The sequence below is a fragment of the Hibiscus syriacus genome, unplaced genomic scaffold, assembly GCF_006381635.1.
Source record: "Hibiscus syriacus cultivar Baekdansim isolate YM2019G1 unplaced genomic scaffold, ASM638163v2 tig00000205_pilon, whole genome shotgun sequence".
NCBI lineage: Eukaryota > Viridiplantae > Streptophyta > Magnoliopsida > Malvales > Malvaceae > Hibiscus > Hibiscus syriacus.
In genome coordinates, this window is record NW_024061773.1 from 565,867 (window position 1) to 591,150 (window position 25,284).

The 25,284-nt window shown below is 34.2% G+C and overlaps 1 protein-coding gene and 1 long non-coding RNA gene across 2 annotated transcripts in view; one reads left to right on the top strand and one right to left on the bottom strand.

The window, feature by feature from the left end:
• Positions 1-10,413, bottom strand: part of LOC120142095 — a 42,323-nt gene extending 31,910 nt beyond the window's left edge. Inside the window, exon 1 of the long non-coding RNA XR_005517822.1 lies at positions 10,365-10,413. This is a non-coding gene — a long non-coding RNA (uncharacterized LOC120142095). The remainder of the gene's footprint in view (positions 1-10,364) is intronic.
• A 1,577-nt stretch (positions 10,414-11,990) lies between these two features.
• On the top strand, positions 11,991-19,705 carry LOC120143224 (cation/calcium exchanger 1-like). Its single transcript, XM_039157625.1, has 2 exons — positions 11,991-12,166; positions 17,824-19,705. The coding sequence occupies exons 1-2, from the start codon at positions 11,991-11,993 to the stop codon at positions 19,679-19,681; spliced, it is 2,034 nt and encodes a 677-aa protein (XP_039013556.1). The 3' UTR covers positions 19,682-19,705.
• Positions 19,706-25,284: the final 5,579 nt, after the last annotated feature.

Genomic DNA, 25,284 nt, shown 5'->3' on the forward strand with positions numbered 1-25,284 from the left:
TTTCGAGGTCTTCGAGTTCGAATTTCGAAAAACGGACAGCGGAATCGGATTTGGAACGTCGAAAAATGTCAGGATAGGTATACTCGGTCGAAGTCAAAGGTCGTTTAATGACCGGTCAAAGCCAGTCAAAGTTTTGGTCAACAATGGTCAACGCCGGTCAACGGTCAACGGGTCGGTTCAACGGGTCAGGTCAACGGGTCAGGTCGGGTTGTGACCGGTCAAACCGGTCAAAACAGTTCCAAAACCGGTTAAACCGGTCGCTTTTTCCTTCCCCACGCGCAGTGGCGGCGCGTGGGGGCGCGTGAACAATGCTAAAATCCCGGAAAATTTTCTAAAAATTATTTTGAGCGATTTCGAGATACTTACAAAGCTCGGTTCACAATTTTGAACGGCGGAGAGCTCGATTTCAACAAATCGGAAACTTTGACCGCTTCACCTCCTCACGCGCCGCCATCGACGGAGACCAGGGATGACACCAGCAAACTCGGAACGATGCAACGAACACGATGGTGCGAGAGGTGTCGTAAACGGATGACCCGATCGTCGTGAATCGATGAAAAACCAACTAAAACTGAGTTATAACAGACGATACTTCTGACTGAAATTCACGACAAACGGCGATGATTCACGACGAAAGGTTTGAGGGGTTTTGTTCCTCGGTTGACAACGAACACGATGGTGGTTTTGGCTCGTCGTTTGGAGGTCGGACGGCGAGTAGATCGGAGTTGGAAGTTGGGTTGTTGGAGAGGGAAAACTGGAAAATTTTATGTTTATGCGCACGAGGGAGAGTTTATAATTCTCTCCTATAGGAAATTGGCTAAACCAAGAATTTAGTCACTGAACTTCCTGCACTTCATAAAACGGTCTGCCAATTTTAAAAATTTACAATTTAATCCCCTATTTCTTTTAAAATACCAAATTAAATCCACCACTTTATAATTTCTTAATTTTAGCCCCTAAATTGGGGTGTTACAATGAATATTAAAAGGATGTTGAATAATAGTTAACAAAAATGTATAAAATATGAATAAAAGATGAATAAAGATATAAAGAAATCATATTGAAATTCTTCTGGTATGTACGGAGTTGGCGTGAATGATGGTTATGGTTATGGTGAGCGATTTGATGACGATAATGATGATGGAGATGGTGAAGATAGATGGATAGTTGTCCTACAAACCCTCCTAATCACAATTGACTAGGCAAACTCTATATTTGAATCTAATCAGCCTTCCTAATCATAATGAATAAGCAAACCGGAGTGTGAAGATTTCCCTCACAAAGAACTTAAAACAAATTAATGATAAATAATGTATCATCCTATATTAAATTATATTAAAAATAATCAATAAAAATATTGAAAATTCGTAATATTTATAAAATCTCGTATTAATCTCATATAGGAATTTATGTTAGAACCAAACCATGATAAATATGAAAACTATCTAGGATTTAATCATGTCAAACCATCAAGAATAAAATAAACTAGATTTGCGGAAGCGTACCTGAATTAATCTATAGGTTGAAATCTTTGAATCTTTACTTAGTTGCGATCTTCCAAGAATATATAATTCTCTTAAGTATAAAATCTCTAACAGGGATAAGAGTAATACGAGATGATCTATTTCTTTGGGACCATAACCCCTCTACATAGTTGATTTAATAATCAGTTATTTTTGTATTTAAAACTTTGTCCCTCATCAAATTATAAATACAACTTTAATAGTATCTACACTTTTATTTCCATGACCCTTCTAATACCTTCTGGCTTTATAACATAATTAGTCACTTAATTTATGTCATATTTTATGATAACAATATACATTAAAAATATGAGCTCATAATTATAGATTTTAATCCAACAATCTCCCACTTGGGCAACAAATATTTCCTTAATATAAAAATCAGTACCCAAGCTATATCGTTTTTCTCATTTAGGTGTCTAAACTATTTTTCGGTTAATCTCGGTACCTAACTTTACGAACATTATCATTTTAAGTGCCCCGACCATAAAAGTCATTAAAAATCCGTTAAATAACACGTGTCATATTTAAATTTTTTTAATTTTTATTTAAGAAATAAAAATTTTAAAAAACAATTATTCCTCGTTCCTCCTTCTCCCTCCCCCCCCCCCTCTTCCCTCCCAGTCCCCCGGACGTCCCTCTCACCTTCCTTAGGACAAAAAATTATCTTATCTAGCCACTAAATTTAGGGTTAGAAATTTAGGGTCACGTCCATTTATTTAAGGGTTAAGGATTTAATGGTTTTGGGATGACAAAAAAGATGATGGAATAAATTTTTATTTTTTTTAATTTTAAAGTTTTTTTAAAATAAAATTTAAAAAAATATATAAATGTGACACATGTCACTTAATGAAATTTTTAACAGTGATTACGATCAAGACACTTAGAATGGTAACGTTTGTAACTTAGACATCTGGATTGACCGGAAAAAAAAAAGTACACATAAATAGAAAAAAAAAGTATAATTTTTGTATTTTTTCTATTAAGCCTTTAAAAAGATATAATGTCTATTTTAGACATTATGTTATAAACTGAAAATATAGTATTTGAGGATAAAAATAATAATTTCACCCAAAAATGATTTTTCACAAGCTAGAAATTTAAGCTGATGAGGTTAGGTTAAAAGTCATTTTTCCAACCATGATTTTAAATCAATTTTTGAGTGATTAACATTGCTTATCGAGTGGAAAATCACTTTTCCATTGCTAGAATCTAAGCCTATAAGTTTGTTCATTTAACTTTAGTTGAACAAAAGAAGGAAATTTGTTATTCGTGTTTGTTCATGTTCATTTGATAAAATGATAAACGAACACAACCGAAGAACGTAAACGAACACAAAGGAACGAGTGTAAATGAACATAAAATTAATTGGTTTTGTATTTGAAAAAAGTTATTTTTTCTAAACAATTTTAGGATTTATGTTCTTTAATTAATTTGGGTATTTTTATTCGAGTATAAAATTTATTTTTTCTACCGTTGCCCATGATTTTTACCCTATATTATTTAGGGATTCTCCACATAAAATTTATGTCTTCTTTATTTTCATTTTTATTTTCTCAAATTATCAGTTGCGATTTTGCTCTATCCGGTAGTCGTGTTCCGCAACAATTGGTATCAGAGTCAGAATTGAGTGTATAATATCTACTTATTGTCTTTGTGGTTGCCACCAAAAGGTGGATCCTCCAACATAAGAAAGTATAAGGTATTACTCATTCTTTGAAGGTTCTAGAGAGTAAATCACGATAGTGAAATAGTGGGAGTTATCCGTGATAGAAGCTATGACAGCGAAATTTGATATTGAAAAGTTCAATGGAAGAAATTTCTCATTGTGGAAATTGAAGATGAAGGACATCCTGAAGAAAGACGGTTGTCTAGCAACTATTAGTGAAAGGCCGGTAGATTTCACATATGACAACAAACGGATCGAGATTGACGAAAATGCTATGACAAACTTTCATCTAGCATTACCAGATGAAGTATTGTCAAGCATCGAGGAGAAGAATACAACTAAGGATATATGGGATCATCTCACCAAATTGTACGAGGCCACGTCGTTACACAATAAAATTTTCCTTAAGAGGAAATTGTACACTCTCCGTATGCCAGAATCTACTTCAGTGACGGAGCACTTAAACACACTGAACACTTTATTTTCTCAGCTTACATCGTTAAGATGTACAATAGGAGAACAAGAACGTACTGAACTTCTACTTCAAAGTCTACCTGATTCGTATGATCAACTTATCATCAACTTGACAAACAGTAATGTCACTAGTCTAGTCTTCGATGACGTTGCAGCTGTTGTTCTACAAGAAGAAAATTGGCGTAAGAACAAGGAAGACAGACAAGTAAATCTGTAACAAGAAGAAGCGTTGACAACGATGAGAGGGAGATCAACATAATGTGGCCAAAGTAGCAGTCACAAACATAGTAGATCGAAGTCGATAAGCAAAAAGAATTTAAATTGCTACAACTGTGGAAAGAAGGATCACTTGAAGAATGATTGTTGGAGTCTAAATAAAAACTCCAATCCACAAGGCAATACCGCAAACACTTCAGATGATAGAGATGCCCTATGTTGTGAAGCGTCAACCACCGTGGAAGGAAGAAAAAAATTTACAGATATATGGTTCATTGATTCGGGAGCAACATATCACATGACCTCAAGAAGAGAATGGTTCCATCCTTATGAGCCTGTCTCAGGAGGATCTGTACATAGTTGCAATGATCATGCCTTAGAGATCGTTGGCGTGTGAACCATCAAATTAAAGATGTATGATGGAACAATTAAAGTTGTTCGAGATGTGCGACACGTGAAAGGCCTGAAGAAAAATTTATTATATTACAGATTGTTAGATAATAATGCAAGAAAGATTGAAACATGGAAAGGAATCATGAAGGTGTTCCGTGGAGTGATTGTGGTACTGAAAGGCGAAAAGATAGTTGCAAACTTGTACATTCTAAAAGGAGAGACTTTACTAGAAGCAGAAGCCTATGTTGCCTCATGTAGTTCAGATTCTGCAATTCTATGGCATCGGAAACTTGGACACATATCAGAACAAGGAATGAAAGTCCTTGTGGAGCAAAAGCTACTTCTAGTCTTAACAAATGTATCACTTACTTTGTGTGAGCATTGCATAATAAGTAAACAACACCGGTTGAAATTCAACACGTCAAATTCTAGAGGCAAAAGTGTTCTAGAATTGGTTCATTGTGACGTATGGCAAGCACCAGTTACATCCCTAGGCGGAACAAAATACTTTGTCTTATTTATTGATGACTACTCCAGGAGATGTTGGGTATACCCTATTAAGAAAAAGTCATATGTGTTTTCAACTTTCAAAAACTTCAAAGCGCGGGTGGAACTTAATTCTGGAAATAAGATCAAGTGTTTCAGAAAAGATAATGGAGGAGAATACACAAGTGAAGAATTTGATGACTTTTGTAGGAAATAAGGCATCAAAAGACAGTTCACAGTGGCGAACACTCCTCAATAAAATGGAGTGGCAGAGCGGATGAAAAGAACCTTGTTAGAAAGAAAAAGAGCAATGTTGAGGGATGCAGGCCTAGAAAAATCATTTTGGGCAGAAGCAGTCAATTCCACCTGTTATTTGGTGAATCGAGCTCTATCAACTGCAATAGAACTGAAGACACCAATGGGGATGTGGACTAGTAAACCAGCTGATTATTCAAACCTCCATGTATTTGGAAGTATTGTGTACATGATGTACAACTCCCAAGAAATTTCAAAGCTGGATCCAAAATCCATGAAATACAAATTATTGGGGTATTCTGATGGTGTAAAAGGGTATCGCTTGTGGGATCCCACTGCCCGCAAAGTGATCATCAGCAGGGATGTTATCTTTGTAGAAGATAAACTACAAAGAAAAGAAGAATATGATAGTGTTGAAAAGTCAGAGACTACACAAATACATGTGGAAAATGAGCTTGAACAAAGAGATTCTTCTGAAGCAGAACCAGAACATGATGAACAAGAACCAGAGAGTTCTGAAGCTCCAACAACTCGTCAATCAGATCGTGTGAGAAGACGTCCCAATTGGAACTCAGATTATGTTATAGAAGGTAATATTGCATACTGCCTTTTAACAAAGGATGGTGAGCCATCAACATACCATGAGGCAATAAACAGCTCAGATGCTTCACTGTGGATGATGGTGATGCAAGAAGAAATCGAAGCCCTTCATAAAAATAATACATGGAACCTTGTGTCACTACCACAAGGAAGGAAGCAAATTGGTAACAAATGGGTATTCAAAATCAAACGAAATGGTGACGATCAAGTTGAGAGGTATCATGCAAAACTGGTGGTCAAAGGATATGCTCAAAAAAAAGGTATTGATTTCAAAGAAATTTTTTCTCATGTGGTTCGACTACAACAGTTCGAGTAGTTTGGGCAATGTGTCCTACATTAAACTTACATCTAGAGCAGCTAGATGTTAAAATAACTTTTCTTCATGGAAATCTTGAAGAAGATATTTACATGCTACAGCCTGAAGGTTTTGAAGAAAAATAAAAAAAGAACTTGTTTGTAGGTTGAACAAATCTCTGTATGGTCTAAAGCAGACGTCGATGTGTTGGTATAAGAGATTTGATTCCTTCATTATGTGCCTTGGATACAACAGACTTAATGCAGACCCTTATGCTTATTTCAAGAGGTTTGGTGATAACGATTTTGTTATATTGTTGTTGTATGTGGATGATATGTTCCTTGCAGGACCCAACAAAGATCATATTGAAGAATTGAAGGCACAACTGGCTAGAGAATTTGAAATGAAGGACTTGGGATCAGCAAACAAGATTCCTTCTACTGAAACTACATGCTCAAAGAAATTTACTTCATGTAACCAAAACTCATATTTGTTGAACTTTGCATAAAGTTTCTTTTCTCGGGGGATTTATAGCACAGTCCAGAGATGCTTATCATGTTGTTCCTCTGATTTGGAATACACTAGGATATCATCTATAAAATCCACTAATATTGGTTCATATTAGATTGAAACATGTGGTTCATCAAGTCCATGAAAGTTGTGAAGGCGTTTGTAAGTCCAAACGACATCGCAAGGAATATAATGTTCATACCGAGTCTAAAGGCAAACTTCGGAATATCTACCTCCTTAACGTTCAATTTGTAATACCCTAACATCATATCAATCTTTAAGAACACTTGCGTATCTTTGAGCTGATAAAAAATATCATCTATTCCTGGAAGCAAATACTTTTTCTTAACCATCACCTTATTCAATTTCCAATAATCGATGCATAACCTCAAAGAATCATCTTTTTTCTTTACAAATAATATGAGGCTCCCCAAGGTGATACACTTGGAGGAATAAACCTTTTGTTCAGAAGCTCTTGAAGTTGGGTCTTCAATTCTTGAAGTTCAGTTAGCGCTATTCAGTAAAGAGCTATAGACATAGGGGAGGTTCTTGGGTACACCTCTATCCCAAATTCAACATCTCCATATGGAGGTAATCCATACAATTCCTCAAGAAACACGCCTGAGAATTCTTTCACAGTTTGCAATCTCTCTAAACTCGGGGGCGGTATTTTCAAATTTATCATATAAACTAAAAAAGTTTCTCCACCCTGGATCAAAAGCTTGTAGGTAGTCAAGGATGAAATCACTCAAATGTTGTCCATTTTCTCCTCTCAAGATACCACTATACTGGTTCCACAAGGCATTTGTAATTTTAGTTGCTTAATCTTACACCATAAAATTGCATTGTATTCCAACAACCAATCCATTCTCTGAATTACATCAAACTCCTAAAAAGGTAGTTCCATTAAGTTAGCCAAAAACGTTTGTCCTTAAATCTCTATCGGAAAATGGTGATACACAATATCTACCAACACATCCAAACATCTTATTTTCATTTATTCACTCGAAAACTCTTTTCCCTTTATGGAATCCCAACAAATATATGAATATGACGAATCTTAGTTTATTAATGCAACTATGATAATGGAAAATAATGTAAAAATACATGAGATTACATTAGTTGACTCGTATTCCTCCCGAGCCTTTACAGCATATTGACGCGAAGTCGATTTGAGTGTCTGCTCGATCTCCCGACCCCACAACACCTTCTTTGTCACACCCCAATTTAGGGGGTCAAATTATAAGTTTTTGAAACTTATAGACAACTTTATAAAGTGTTGGAAATTCAAGGACTTGAAGCCAAATTTTAGTATTTTTATTACTCGAACCAGGTTGACCTGACCTGAATCGTTGACCGGTCTGATTGTTAACTTTGACCAATCAACTGTTGACTTTGACCGGTCATACCGTTGACTGACAGTTAACTTTGACCGGTCTGACCGTTGACTTTCGCTTTGACCAAAAAATTTAAAATTTTCAAAAAGTCTTATTTTATGTTTTTCAACATCCAGAGTCAGAATTCGAGGTCTGTTTTGCCAAACTCACACCCGGTAAGCCATTTTTTAGAGATTTATCTTCGAAATCAAATTTGGTTTTCCCATTAAGTTCAATATCTAACGTAAAATTGTTTGCTATGTATTCGAGGAATTATTGGACATTGAATTAAAGTTTGACGGTGATCGAATAGAGTTTAAATGGTCGATCAATATGGCATGAAAAGCCAGGTATTACATTGCTACCTTATGCATGCTTTTTGGAACATGTTGGAAATTGGTAGGTACATGAATGAATATGATGGGTCTCATCTATATAATAAATTATTTCTAAACTCGATTCGAATACCATAAAAATTCAATGAAATTTTTTCTCCTGTGGTTTAACTAACAACAGGTCGAGTAGTCTTGGCAATTTGTGCTACATTAAACTTACATCTAGAGCAGCTAGATGTTAAAACAGCTTTTCTTCATGGAAATCTTGAAGAAGAGATTTACATGCTCCAGCCTAAAGGTTTTGAAGAAAAAGAAAATAAGAACTTGGTTTGCAGGTTGAACAAATCTCTGTACGATCTAAAGCAGACGCCGATGTGTTGGTATAAGAGATTTGATTCCTTCATTACGTGCCTTGGATACAACAGACTTAATGCAGACCCTTGTGCTTATTTCAAGAGGTTTGGTGATAACGATTTTGTTATATTGTTGTTGTATGTGGATGATATGTTGGTTGCAAGACCCAACAAAGATAATATTGAAGAATTGAAGGCACAACTGGCTATAGAATTTGAAATGAAGGACTTGTGATCAGCAAACAAGATTCTAGGGATGCAAATTCACCGAGACAGGCGTAATAGGAAGATTTGGCTTTCACAAAAGAATTACTTGAATAAGATCTTGTCAAGATTCAACATGCAAGATTGTAAGTCAATTTCTACCCATCTTTCTATTAATTTTAAATTATCCTCCAGTATGAGTCCTAGTAGTGAAGAAGAGAAGATGGAGATGTCTCGAGTACCATATGCATCAGTAGTGGGACATTTAATGTTCGCTATGATATGCACAAGACCAGACATTGTACAAGCAGTGGGAGTGGTTAGTCGGTACATGGCGAATCTAGGCAAAGATCATTAGAATACAGTAAAGAGGATCCTGAGATACATCAAAGGAACCTCAAATGTTGTATTATATTACGGAGGATCAAACTTATTAATCAATGGGTATGTAGATTTTTACTATGCAGGGGATTTGAATAAAAGCAAATCTACTACAAGATATATGTTCAAAGTTGCTGGTGGAGCTATAAGTTGGTTTTCAAAATTGCAGTCAGTTGTGGCTACATCCACAACAGAGGCAGAATATGTAGCAGCTACATAAGCCAGTAAATAAGCAATTTGGTTAAATATGTTATTGGAGGAGCTTGGGTAAAATCAAGAGTATGTCTCTCTGTTTTGTGACAGTCAAAGCGCCTTGCATTTAGCAAGAAATCCAACATTTCATTCAAGGACAAAATACATACGAGTTCAATATCATTTCATTCATGAAAAGGTGGAAGAAGGAACGATAGATATGCAGAAGATCCATATCAAAGACAACATAGCAGATTTCATGACGAAGACGATCAACGCTGATAAATTTACTTGGTGTCGATCCTCTTGTAGCCTATCAGAGACGTAAGCAACATGAAGGGTACAAGGTAGAAAGAATGGTGTGAAGATATGATTGTTCCAATCAAATCTTCAAGTGGGAGATTGTTGAAAAGTCAAAAACATATGGCTAATTCGGTGGCTTTCGGTGGAATTAAATGGATGCACTAAAAGTTTAGAAAAGAATGGTGCATGGTCATTCACGATAGTTTTTGTTGATTTTTAGGTTTGGGTAAAATATCAAATTTAGTCATTGTACTTTAGGGTATTTACAAGATTAGTCTTTAAGCTTCAACTATAAATACCCTAACCCATTTAGCTTCAAAATCATCCCAAATCATTCTAGCTTTCTCCCAATACTTGAGAATTTAGAGAGTTTCTTGAGAGTTGTTTTCTCCTTTTTATCAAGAGAGAATTGTCATTATTTTCTCCTTGGTAGATCGAGAGAAGTTGAAATTCCTATTTTCTCATAGTGAAATTCTTCTACCGTTGCCCGTGGTTTTTAGTCTATATTATTTAGGGGTTTTCCACGTAAAATTTGTGTCTTCTTTATTTTTATTTTTATTTTTATTTTCTCAAATTATCAGTTACGATTTTGCTCTATCTGATAGCCGTATTCCGCAACACATTCAACCAAAGCAAGCAACTTAATTTTTTGAATAGCTGAAATATTTAGATAACGAACTTCATGATTCTAAATTTAAGTTGTAAAACACTCTACTTTCTACCGGTTGCTTTTACTTTGTACTCCATCCACGACTAAAATTTCATAATAAAAGTAAAATAACAATTTCTCTAAGCTTACCTCTCTATTTCCAAACGAAATTTTAACAGAAACAGGTTGCAGTAAACTGAACCACCAGCACCAGAACCAGTAACAGAGTCAGAAACCTCCAGCTCGGACGAAGCTTTAGTGGCAAAGCTGTTACATCCGATGCCATTTCTCAATAAAAGCAGCGAGAGAGAAGAAGACTTAGACAATTTTTGGGGACTAAGAAAGCGAGGTCGATTTGGAGACGAAAGGAATTTGCAACGGCGAGAGAAAATGAAACGCGATGGTTGGGCATAGCACGGCGTGCTTCGTACTCCGCTAGAGCTTGCCAGCATTTCCATTTTTGTTTAAGAGCATTTCCGGAAATTTTATTATTTTTTAATATTTTGATAAAAAAATATTTAAAATATTATTTTTTATTAAAAATATTAATATTAGGCACTTTATTGAAAATATTAAAAAATATTAATATTTTAGATAAAAAAAATAATACTTTAAGAAATTTTTTACCGAAAATATTAAAAAAATAATAATATTTCCAATAACAATTTTCATTAATCGTATATTAAAATTGTCGTAAGACAAATGGTCATTTATCTCTTTCTTTATTCTTTTTAAGAGTTATTTATCTCCTAATGTTTTAATTTTTAATCAAAATATATCATGTTGGATGAAAATCGATAATTATTTAAAAGTAAACATATATTGTTGACTCACACACTTTCATATGTATTTAATTGATGATGCGACGTGTGATAGGTCACTAAAAGTGATCATGTGGTATGTGTCATGTCAGTAATTAGACATGTAAAAATATCACATCAGTAGTATAGATTGATCGTTAGTCAACTAATGATTTCATCTAACAATGTTTATTTTGATAAAAAAATTGAAAAAAATTAGAAAATAAAATACTTTAAAAAATAAGGTGCAAAGTGAATATTTATACAAACTTGGAAGTAATCTTGTCTTAATTTTATATGAATATTTTCTAAACTTGAAAATTCATTCATTTATTTTTATTATTATTGTGACTGGAAAGAAAAGAACACAAACTAGCAATTCTAATCTACATAACTACTATTGCGTCCGTATCCCCAGCTTATCTTTTCCCAGCAGCTTGTCACGGACTTAATCGCAGGCCCAATTTCGTGACAAGCTGCTCTACTGCACTTGGAGGTTGATGGAACAGATGGAGGTTAAACGGAAGATCCCATGCTAATTTAGCTAATTCAGCTAATTCATCAGCAACCTTATTCCCCACTCTGGACACTAAGCAAAACGTTACTCGCCACTGTCTTCAAGAGTTTCACAATATGTGGAACCATCGAAGATAGCACCTCCATAGCAACCCCTTGGCTCATCATTGAAAGTATATATTTGTTATCTGTTTCAACGATGACATCTCGTATCCCTCGGTTCCATGTCATCGTCATTCCTTCTAAAACTCCCCACAGTTCTGCATCTATCACAGCACAAACACCAATTGCTTTTGTAAGACCCATAATCCAGTCTGCATTTGCATCCGACCCACTCCTCCACAAATAGCTAGGCCAGATTATGTCTGTCGTGCTCCATCGCTGTTCAATTTGCACCATCCCAAAGGAGGTGGCAGCCAAACTATGTTGTGTTCCACTCTCCCTTGTTAGGCGTCATACCATGCAAATGTTTGTGACCATAGCATGTACTGCCTCTGCTTGGAGCCTCCGAGCATGTTGCATCAAGCTTTCCTTTTCCAAGAACTCCAGGTCGAAAATCAATGCTACAAAGTCAATGGTTAACGGTGGCGGTCAATGGTTAATGGCGGTGTTCAACAATCTACGATACTGGGTCAGGTCAATCATGGGTTGAATCGGGTCGACTCAGCGGTTAAACCGGGTTGGTTAGTCAATGGTCAATTCGAGTCGGGTAGGTCAATCATTTGGTTTACAATTCAATTTGGTCACCGGTTCGATTCGACTTTAGATGGGTTAGGCACGAGAGTTTTGTGCTTTCTAGAATTGACGCAACTTAATATCCCTTAGAGTTGGGCTGACTGCAGGCCTGGAAAATTGGGCTAGTTGGTTGGCCCAACCTTCCAGGGTTTCTCTCCAGCTTCAACATTGTCTAGGGTTTGGTTATAGAGACGGCAGCAACAGAGACAATAGCGTAACAACAGCTCTTATTGATGCACAATTAACATGTCAACGCCGAAAATAAAATGATTAAGAAAGAGAAGAAGGAAAAAGAAGAACCAAAAGAGAAAGGGAGAGAATGAGGCTATTATTAGAGTTTTTTACGACGACGACATGATGAAGTCATAGATTTCGTCTGATTCAACAAGCAGTGAGCATTCTTTCGTGAAACCAAAGGCAGATTTGAGATAAGTCCTTTGAAACCTAAAACACGATGATCATAGAACATCGAACGACGATGCACAACGGCAGAGAATCACCTCCAATGAGGATTCCAAAGAAAATCGATAAGGACGACACATATATTCCATAGAATGGCAGATATTTCAGTTTTATGGTATAATAATTTGCATTTATACAAATTATTTTAGATAAATTACTAGGCGTGACCCTGGACTTTCTAGGGTTCATAAATTGACCTAAGCTTTACCCCATATTTAGTTTAGTTAACATTCCTATCGAATTGGTTTCATAATTTTAAATCTATTCAATTTGGTTACCAACACTTTCAATTCCATTTCAATAGGATCCCTTAACTACACCATTATCTAATTTATCCATCAATTACTAATATTCATTTACAAATAAGTCCTTAAACTCCTAGAATATTTCAATTAAGCCCCTTAACACATAATTTTCTTCTATTTTGACCCATTGTAATTTGATTTCCATTTCAATAGATGCATATCGATTCTCAAACTTCTAACCCCCCCCCATTTAGGGTGTGATAACTCTTTCATCCTTAGAAAAAATTCGTCCTCGAAATTTATTCAGTGTCAATACATGGTTATAGAGTTCTCTTAAGCTCACTTAAACTTTTTTTTATAGGAATATGGTTCTCATTGGGGCTCATAGTACAAATATTTTCAATCAAGAATGTTTTCTCCCTTTTTGGTCTTATCCAGAATTACTTCCACAATTATCATGCTTCCACTATGTACTCAGATATCCAATACTCAAATAACTTATAAGATGAGTCTCAAATGGTATGCATACATGCTCATTTTAATGTCTACGGAGTTGCAAATTGAGGTATACGTGATATTAGGTTTCTTCATTCATGTTAAGTGCCTGAGATGTTATTATGATATCGAGTGCTAAAATTGTGATCATGTGTATGACTTGATGTATAATTGCATGGTGCCTGAGGCTAGGTGAAACCATTAGACCATAGAGATGATTAATATTGTAGATGCAAATCCTAAAGTTAGATATTAAATTCTATATGATGATCTTAAGGTGTAGATCAGTGATAACTAGTGAATATTATGCTACAATTGTGTATGCACATGTGATTAAGGCATGGCTTGCACGTTGTTGAGTCTAGAGACTAAAATATATTCAAGGTTAGGCCCTTAATTATGGATTAGTGAATATATAATCATTATTCATTGTTTATTATGCTAGCATACTTTTGTTTATAAGATTCATAATGTACGTTAGATTAACGATATACTTGCGAGCTTTGTAAAGCTCAAAGTTTGGATGCTTGAGGAGTACCATCGTATTAGAATTTCCAACATATTCCTCCAGACTATAGTATTGTTACTTTTGGTGGACACGTGTATTCATAGGAGTCTTAATCAAGTATTTGGTTTGTAAACTTTGAGATTTGTATTATTTTGGTTTAAACTAAAGTATCACGAAACTTCAATTTGTATAAATATTTTATATATGTTATGAATATCATATTTTGATAAATCATATTGTGTTTTAAAATGGAAAAAAGTTTTTAAGTTCGGTGGTTGCTTTGACAACCCAATCTGACATCTCAGACCCATCTGATGATGATCAGGTTTGAGATGTCAGATTATTTGTAACTCTGTTATTATTTCAATTATTTTTTTATAATATTAAACTTGAAGCTTCAATTGTGCATAAATATTTTTGTAAACCTTACTTATGCTTTTATAAGTGAATGGAATTATCCATCATGTGAATTTAAAAGGTTTCTAAATTTTGGTCATTCACTTTAGTGGTCCAATATGGCATCTTAGGCCTACTCTTATTAACGAGATAAGTTTAAGGTGTTACAATAGTTAAGTTGTCTGATTGACAAAATTAAAATATATATTATCATACTAGAATCTACTTATAATTAAGTGATCAAAAATATAATTTACTCTAAATATTATTTGCATGTGTACTAACAAAATTTGGAGAGAGAAAGGTTTTAGTGTTTATCATGACTAAATTTTGATGTATATTGTTGTACCAAAAATATATATTATCATGTGTACTACCTTGACTCTAATATAAAATATAGTAATTTTCATTTGAATTTAACTACCTTTGAGAAAATTGTTATTGCACATGTTTCGTGCCCACCCGAAGATATGAGATATAAACACAACTCGATCTGACATAATTTTTCTATTTTTCTATTTTTATTGGGAAAATAGAGATATACAAAGCAGACTTTGACAATTGCATAGAATTTGACAAAAGGAAATAAACATAGTTCCTTGTTGATTTAAAAAATGACATGATTATGTAGAGGGCATTGGTTGATGCAGGAATGGATCAAAAGGGGCGAGTGAGGTATTCTCTCCCCTGAAAATATCAAATTAGTATAAATTTTAATTTTTTTTTGTTTTCAAGTTAATAATATGTTTTTACCCTTTAGAATTTTAGAGGTTCACCCCTCCTAAAATTTTAGAAGTTCACCCCCTAACATAAGATCTTGTGTCTATCCCTGGATTGATGTGTGTGGCCTATGTACCTATGTATGTATATGACCACATATGGTAGTAGATGTGCTAGACAATTGTGATTGTTAAGTGACACCGAGCATTCATATCTTATGTTTCTATTTAGTGGAACAATACATGATTGCTTGATGACACTAGGTACCATTATCGTTATTTATCTAATTACTACGTGACACCATGTGATTTGATGCTAAGTGAAATTAGATAATTTATTTATAGGGATATGTATATGAAAATAAGCCTTAGAGACTAGAACTAGATTATAAATGAGATTTCTATCATTTAGTTTATAAATGAGCAATGGAAAGCATGCTACTTCTTGTAATAATGTCATATGTTTAGATTCATTCCTCTATACATATACTAATTTACTTGTTTCATTTATGAATTATATGAAGTATAATAGAGTATAAGTATTATATTGAATTTGTAAAGTTTAATGTTCAGATGTTTTCGTTTATAGGTTAATAGATTAGAAACCTTGTTGAGGAGCACTATAATTGAAGGGATTTTAGCATCTCCAATTCATAGTATCGTTTCAGTTATTTTAGAGGGCATATGTATCTATAGGATCATTATATGTATTTTAGTACGTAACTCTGTTATTATTTTAATTATTATTTTTTATGCTATAAAACTTGGATATCCGGTTGTGTATAAATATTTTTATAAACCTAACTTATGCTTTTATAAATAAATCAAATTATCCATCATGTAAATTTAAGTGATTTGATTGATAAAATTGAAAGTTCGATTATCATATTAGAATCCGCCCATATTTGAGGAAAATTGATATGCACTTGTTCCGAACCCACCCTGAGATATGGATGTAAACTCAACTTGATCCAACATAATTTTGTAATTTTTCCATTTTTATCAGCAAATAGACCAGACTTTGACAATTGGATGGACCAAATCAAACATAAGGTAAAACATAAGGAATTAAAACTAAAATTTCACCTCTTTTAAAAGTTGGCGCATTCCAAGATTAATACACGCTGCAACTTCAGGTGGATTGCTTTTCCAGAGTATTTGTTATTAGATTTTTGTGTAATTATAAAAAAAATTATTTTTTTAAATATATTTATTCAATGGAGTATAATTGTATTTTAAATTTTTATTTTATATTTGTAATTATAAATTATAATTATATAGTCATATAAATTCAATTATTAGAATATTTAATTGGATGACTCCGTCTAGATTAAATTTAACGATTATTATAATTATTTAAACACATCATTATTATATAATTTTATTCAATTATATTGAAATTCAATTACAAAATACCTTTTTCCGTACAACTTTATTTTTGGTTATATACACAAAAGAATAGATATTATCACGAACCAAGTGATCTTAATAGTTAAAAGATTGTTGTTATTTTTTGATGTTCTGAATTCAAGCATTACGTATGCAGAAATATATAAATATTTAATATCAAATAATTGAGAGTCTTTAAACAAATGCTACTTTATATTCACTCCAGATTAATAAGAAAAACCCGACATTGTACGACAACAACCTTCTAGAGGATAAACATTACTGCTGGGCTTATAATGGCGAGTCAGCTCTACAGTAGTCCGTGGGCTATAGGATGGCTCAACAAGGTTTACCCCAATTTTATGCCCCTTTACTTGCTTCATATAACTAGGTTTGATTAGTAAATTACCACTCAACTTTATTTGAATTTTCCGATTTATATATATTTTTTTATTATTAAACATATAAATAAATAAATATTCATGATTCATATAAAAATAGTATTTAAAATATACCATTTCCCCCTTATTTCAGCAAAAGATATGTGAATTTCAATAAAATAGGTCACTGTCACCTATCCAAACTATCAAACTTCATCGATCCGCGACCCAATGCGAAGTTTTAGATATGCAAAGCGTGCCCCACGAATCTACTACATGCCATTAGGAGACATGCTATAATATAATTCCCTCTGATTATCAGTTATTTTTTTCCCTTCCGGTTCCCAGGGATTTACATTGGTTAATCCAAACCGACTTGTATCGCACACTTGATTTTAATAGATGAGACTCCTAACAAATATTTTTTACAGACACAAAGACTCGAACTCGAGACTTGCTTAAGCGATATCAAGAACTCAAATTCCGTTTAATTATATCAGTTATTGATCAACAATTGCACAGACGAATGTTAATAGGGCAACGGGACCGAAAGAATTGCATCAAAAGCTTTTGCATTGCGAAATTTCCTTGCCTTAGTACATATTAGAGGTACAAGCCATAAAATGCCTATAACTTTGTAATCAATAAACAAGCAAAGGTTTGCCCCCTTCCACAGTGTTAAAGCAAACACACAGAAATCCATTGAAATTCACATATTCTCTCGAGGGAACTGAAACAACAAACAGAGGAAAAAATAGACATTTTCTCCCACTTTCTCATCTTCCAAACATTACTTTAATGGTGTAAACTTGGACGCGTTAAAAGCACATGTAAAACCCCAAGCTAAAATACAGATTGTTAAACACTATTTGTTGAGAAATGAAACATTTGTGCTCATTGTTTACTGTTATTTTCTTGATATTTGCTTCATGGGAAATTATACCTCCCTCTCCGTATAACAAAGCTTGAAAGAGAATCCATCATTTGAATCACTTCTCAGTATCTACACCCTTAAAAATCATTTCTGCAAAGTTTCTCGTGTTATCAAACTGTTAATGGCAACTTCATTGTTTCTGCCTAAGAAGCTCCCTCTTTTCCTTAACATATCCTTTGTTTTCCTCCTCTTCTTTATTATAAGTTATGATTTTCTTGGCCAATCCAATAATGGGCAAATTCCCATCATTAATAACCACCCTTTGACCCCCCATGGGAGTAACAATGATAGCTGCGCCAGTCTCCATGACTTCACTGATTATAGGCTAAGGTGCTTGTATGTGAAGTCCGAAATCGGGTGCAGGCCTAAAGGGTACATAAACTATCTCCAGATCTTTTATTGCACTTGTGGAGGATTTCCAATCCTTGGCCATCTTGTGCTCTTAACATGGCTGCTAGTTTTGTTCTATCTATTGGGTGATACTGCAGCAAATTACTTCTGCACTTCCTTAGAGTCCTTGTCTAAAATACTGAGGCTTTCCCCTGCCATTGCCGGAGTCACCCTCCTTTCACTCGGAAATGGCGCTTCCGATGTTTTTGCCAGTATTGTTTCTTTCACAGGGTCCGGAAATGGAGGTGTTGGTCTCAATAGTGTGTTGGGTGGTGCCTTCTTTGTGTCTAGTCCTGTCGTCGGGGTTATTAGTATAATTATCAGCAGTCATCGGATTCCAGTCGACAAACCGAGCTTCATTAGAGACATCATCTTCTTCCTTTTAGCACTTTCTTCCCTCATGTTTATCTTTTTTGTAGGTGAAATCACTTTGGGGGGAGCTATTTCCTTTGTTTCCATCTACTTCCTGTATGTTTTTGCTGTTTCTGCATCACATTTCTTCTACAAAAGCAATGAAAGTAACATGGAGTCCATACCAGTCTCCACTGATAACATAGGAGATGTTGGGATACCATTGCTAGGTTATGCAAGTGATGGAAAATCTTTGCTTGTGGATAAAGAAACTAATGGAAATCAAGAGGAAACCCCAAAGTTTTTCGACTTCGAATCACCGAGCTTTTACTACGTTGGTAAGTTTCTGTATCTTTTGGAGTTACCTTTGTACTTGCCAAGGAGATTGACCATTCCAGTGATCAATGAGGATAGATGGTCCAAGCCGTATGCAGTCATTTCAATGACATTAGCACCCCTAATGTTGGCTGAACTCTGCAACTCTCAAAGGGAAAAAGCCATGGGTTCCAACACCAGTTTGGTGACCTATATGGTTGCAGGGTTGGTTGGATTGGTGTTAGGGAACCTAGCATTTGTGACCACCAAGAAATCTAGCCCACCAAAGAGGTGTCAATTACCCTGGCTCATTGGAGGATTCCTTATGAGTGTGTCCTGGACATATTTTACAGCTGAGGAACTGGTATCTTTATTGGTTTCTTTTGGGAATATCTTGGGGATAAGTCCTTCAGTTCTGGGACTCACTGTCCTTGCATGGGGCAACTCACTTGGGGACTTAATATCCAATTCAGCAATGGCACTGAATGGTGGGGCAGATGGGGTTCAAACTGCCATCTCAGGGTGCTATGCTGGGCCCATGTTTAACACACTGGTGGGTTTGGGGGTATCATTTGTTTGGTCATCGTGGTCAGTATACCCTGCTTCATTTGAAATCCCAAGAGACCCTACCCTTTATGAGACACTGGGGTTTCTAATGGCAGGCTTGCTTTGGGCACTGGTCATTTTGCCAAGGAAAAATATGAGATTGGATAAGTTCCTTGGAGGTGGGCTCTTAGCCATCTACTTTTGCTTTCTCTCCCTCAGACTAGCCAGAGCTCTTGGTATACTCAAACTTCATGAGGGCCTTTCACTTCATGCCCTAAAATGGTGACCTTCTTCATTGTAATTTCTGATAGATATATATACATATAGCATGCAGTGAACTAGTATATATATATATATATATATATATATATATATATTACACACATTAAGCAAAGCTGGGTTTATGAATGAGGTACTCTCTTTTCCTTCTTTCTTGTTTAGTTTGAAAGCAAGAGGGCAACTACTATCCCATGTGATTGATTTGATCCACATGTTGCTATTAATCTGATGGGAAATTTGGTGGAGATTTGATCAAATTATCCTTTTTATAGTAACATTAGAAAATACTCCTCACCATGCTTTAGAAAATTGAATTGAAATTTATCGCTTAATGGTACGTGAAGCCCTTAATTTTTTTTCCTTCAAAAAACAAATGTGGTCCTCAGATTATTTTTGTAATCAATGTGGTCTTCAAACTCACGAATCCAATATGATCACCAACGATTTTTATTGTTAATCGTTACGATATTGATGTGACGGTAACAGTATTGACATGGTGGTCTACGGTAACTGATGACATAAAAGATGGGCTAAATTGGTTTTTTTATCCAGTTCGAGGGCTAAATTATTATTGTTTAAGCTCAAAATATATTTGATTTTTTAAAAAAAGAAAAATATTTTAAAATTTACTTTTTAAATATAAAACATTTAAAAATTAAATATAAAAATAATAAAATAAAAATTAAATTATTAAAAAATTAAAAATACTAAAAACACTATTCATATAACTTAATTTTATATATGATATTTTATAATGATATATGAGTTATCTAATTTTAAATAAATTAATTAACCATTAAAATGAAATGATTATAATCAATTATACAAAATATCATATAAATTAAGATATTATGTGAAGTAGGCATTTGAGGTTTTGTCCGTCCCAATGGTCCTAATAGCGTCTATGTTTTTCTTTTGCTTAAAACACAAATTACCTCTAAATTAAATAATAATAATAATATATATTTTTAATTTTTTTCAATTAAATTCATTTTTAAATCTTTTTAAATCAATATTTTTCATGAACTTTAGAAACGTGATAAAATTATTGCATAGTTAACAATGTTAATTATCGAATATTCTATTAACGTGGATCACTAAAGTAATGACATTATTAATAGATAGGGACAAACTATGTGTAGTTTCATGGAGCCAATGCTCTCTTATTTTTTTTATTACTAAAAATGTATAAAGATAAATATCTATAAAGTTAATAGATATTGCCCATCCCACTCTTTTATTATTTTTTATTAATAGATAGGGTTTTGATTTATTTTGACATTGCCCTTCCCACTCTTTTATTATTAATGATACTTTGCCCCTTAAACTAGAATCTAGTTTCGTCATTGTAATAAAGGACGGAGCTTTTAAATTTCAATTTTGAAAATTAAATATATCTTTTGATTCATTTCGTATTGTAGACACTCATTTTCGTTTAGAGTTATTTTGTTATATATATATATATATATATATATATATATATATATATATATATATATATATATATATTGTATATAGTTTGTGAAAATGTTTTTGACAAAATATAATTTTTAGAAAACGATTTTCGAAAAATTATATATTATATAGTTTTTGAAAGTAGTTTAAAAAGATATAATATATAGTTTTGAAAACATTTATTTATTATATTTTTTAAAACATTTTGAAAACTTATATAGTATATAGTTTTTTAAAAAAAATTTGAAAAATTATATAATATATAGTTTAAAAATATTTTTGAAAAATTATATAATATATAGTTTTAAAAACATTTTTGAAAACTTATATAATATTTTTAAAACATTTTTTGAAAACTATATAATATATAGTTTTAAAAACTTTTTTAAAAATATAATATATAGTTTAAACAAAATATTTTTGAAATATATATATTATATAATTTATATTATTTTTATTTATTTATTTTCTATTTATTAATTTCTTGTTATGTTTTTTTCTTTCTTTTCTTTTTTCAGGGTCTAATAACAGTCCAAGTCCGGTCCAAACACTGGGCTTGAACCAACCCAATTGCAAGATAGGGTTTTGTCTAAGTCCAACGCCGCACAGTTCATAGTCGTTGGATCAAGATGGAGATCAACGGTCAAGGTTGCAAAAGACTAGGGTTTTATTCAACCCTTATCACGCCGCAAAGTCAGGGAACCAACGGTCAACAGTGTCAACGGCCGGTCGATATCCCCGAGACTGACCCATCCCGAGGTTTCCGGCCTCAACGGCCACGAGAGTCCCGTATTTCGGAACAGACCAACGGCCGATGAAGGCCTATAAATACCAAACAGAACCACGGTGACGGGGAAAAAAAGACGACCATCAACAGTCGGCCGAAAACAGGAGCCCAAAAGCAACACAGAAACAAACTGCATTATCAATAACCCATATTGTTGAAAACATTTTGATGTTTCGATATAACAAATTAAATTAAAAGAATTTTAATTTTGAAAAAGATTTTTTCTAAGCATATTCGATATATTAATCGAATATCAAAATATTACTCAAAGTATTTCAAAGTTTATTTTAAATCCTTACTAAAGTGTAAAATTAATTTTTAATATTAAAATAATTTCAAAACAATTTTACAAAGTATTTCTAACCGTTTCAAAGCCAAAAATTACAGTTTGTCCAGAGGGAACCGATTCCTCCCCAAGGGGGTACCGATTCCCCCTGAATGGTTTGGCTCCGATAAATTCCAGTATGCTCGGAGGGAACCGATTCCCCCAGGGGTATCGATTCCCCCCATTGTTCAACAGTCGAAATATTTGAATTTTACACTTAGGGAATCGATTCCCCATGAGGGGTACCGATTCCCCCCACACTCCAAGTTGTTGTATTAATTGTTTTCACACTTAAACGACTCAAATAACTTCATTAATGATCCCCAACGTTCAGAAGTGATTCAAGGTGTATTTAAGCAAGCTTAGAAGCCATTGATCAATAATAAGAAACATCAAGCAACTAGAATCAAGAGAGAATCAAAGAGAAAGCATCAAACCTCAAGTTTGAGCATTTCAAGCCTATTTTTCATTCAATATTCATTTTTCTTTCAAGAACACTTATTGTGCTCAATTGTATTTAGTCTTGAGTGTTCTTTCTTTGTTCTAGAATTGTGCAAACATATTTGCCTTGTGAGGTTTTTCTTGTAAGTTTACAAATTTGTAATCTTCTCTTTGAGAAAAGAGTGTTCTCAAGAATTGGGGTATATTCTTGAGGGAGTTGTAAGGTTATCTCTTTGTGTTGAACTATGTTTTGATATAACAATTTAAGGAAAAATGTTTTTGGACTTGAATTGAATTTGCAAAATGTTTTTGGATTTGAATTGAATTTATTCAAAGTTTTCAAAAGGTTTCAAAAATAATTCAAAGTCCATTAAATTCCGATTTGAACAAAAATGCTAAAGGGTGTCAAAGTGCATCCATGCATCCATGCATCCCTGCAGTGCATCCATGCATCCCTGCAATGCATCCATGCATCTGCACTAATGCATCGATGCATCATGCAATGCATCCATGCATCCAAACATCGAATGCAATTAGTGCATCGATGCATCTTTCTATGCATCCTTGCCATGCATCGATGCATCCTGCGATGCATCCATGCATCAAGGCTGCAACGGCTAGTAACGGCTAGTTTATTTGAATTTAATGAAGGGGTATCGATGCACCTTGATCATGCATCGATGCATCATGTTATGGGCAGCCTTTTGAGTAGAAAAATAATCCCCAAACGACTCCAAAACATCCCCAACGGATATATACAACATCAAACACATTCCAAGCTATAAATACAAGCTAAGGACACTTGAAGAAGCAAGAGAACAACTATCCAAGCAATCAATCATAAGAGAAGAAGTTTTTCATTCTTATTTTCATTATCTCTTGTAAATATTGTTCTTGTGAGCTAAATTCTTGTAAACACCTACCTTTGAGAGGTTTATTTGTTTACTTCTTTTATCCTTTTGTAAAGGGGAAAGGTTCTAGCTTATCCCTTGTAAAAGCTAAGGAAATGTTCTAGTTTAGCCCGGAAAAACTAGGGAGATTGTAAGGTTACTCTTTATCCTCAAAAGAAAGAACAAATTAGTGAATTTGTTGGAAAATCCTTGGTGAGGAGCTAAGGTAGTGGACGTAGACTTTGATTGAGAAAGTCGAACCACTATAAATCGCTGTGCAATTCTCTATCTTTCAATCTCCTTACTCCCTAAACATAAAACCATTCCGACCCCTCTTTGCAAACCGTTCCGGTTGTCGATTCGAGCTTCCGAAAATCCTAACAATTGGCATCAGAGCCTAACTCGTTAAGAAGGTTTAACCACCTTGAGACGATCCTCGAAGAAGCTCTACCAATTTCCGACGCAACCGACAAAGAAATGACTTTTTCCTCCGGTGCTTATTATCTTGAAGAATATCCTATAATGGATTCACAACCGGTCAACAAGCCACCCTTCTTCAATGGAGCAAATTATGCACATTGGAAGAATAAGATGATGTACTTTATTCAATCCTACAATCTAGGAGCTTGGAACTCAATCATGGACGGTTACTCCTCTCCACCCGGCAAGTACAACGATTGGAGTAGAGAAGAGCAGAAAAATTTCCAGCTTAATTCTAAGGCTATACATATTCTATTATGTGCTTTAGGGCCAAATTAATATGGAAGAATATCATCTTGTTCCAGTGCCAAAGAAATTTGGGATAAGCTCCAAGTCACTCATGAAGGAACCAACGAAGTGAGGGAATCAAAGAAAAGTCTTCTCAACCATAGCTACGAGAACTTCAAGATGAAACCCAATGAAGACATCAAATCTATGACGGATAGATTTTCCGTGATTGTCAACGATCTCAAGGGATATGGAGAAGTAATCCCTAATGAGAAGCTTGTGAGGAAGGTGATCTACTCTCTTCCAAAGGAGTGGCAATCAAAGAAGACGGCTATTATCGAAGCTAAAAACCCAGAGTCTCTCACCCTCGAAGAGCTAATTGGTTCCCTTCTCACTCATGAGATGATGGTAAAGGAAGATGAAGAAAGGGAATATAAGAAAGAGGTAGGCATTACCTTCAAATCCACCAATGAAAACTATCAAGAATCAAGTGATGAGGTGGATGAAGAAGATGATGAACAAGAAGAAGAGATGGTCAAGCTCTTGAAGGAACTCAAGAGATTCATGATTTCCAAGGAAGTGAAACATGAATCAACCAAGAAGAAGAGTCCTCCGGTGTGCTTCAACTGTCAAAGAAAAGGGCATGTCAAATAAAAATGTCCTCTTCTAAAGAAAAAGGGGAAGAAGGCATTTGTTGAATCTTGGAGTAATGAAGATGATTCCAATGATGAAGATGAAGTAGTCAACCTATGCCTCATGGCCACTCATGAAGAAGTTGAGGTATCTTCTAACTCAAATGAATTTAATTCATTTACTTTTGATGAGTTACAAGATGCTTATAATAGGTTGTATTTGGGATTTGAGACCATGAATTCCAAATATACGAAATTAATTTCAAAACTCAAAATTAAAGATAATTTGATTTTGAAAGCAAAAGTTGATTTTGAAAATCAAAATGAAATTTTAAAAAATGATTTAGAACTTTCAAAAATCAAAATAAATGA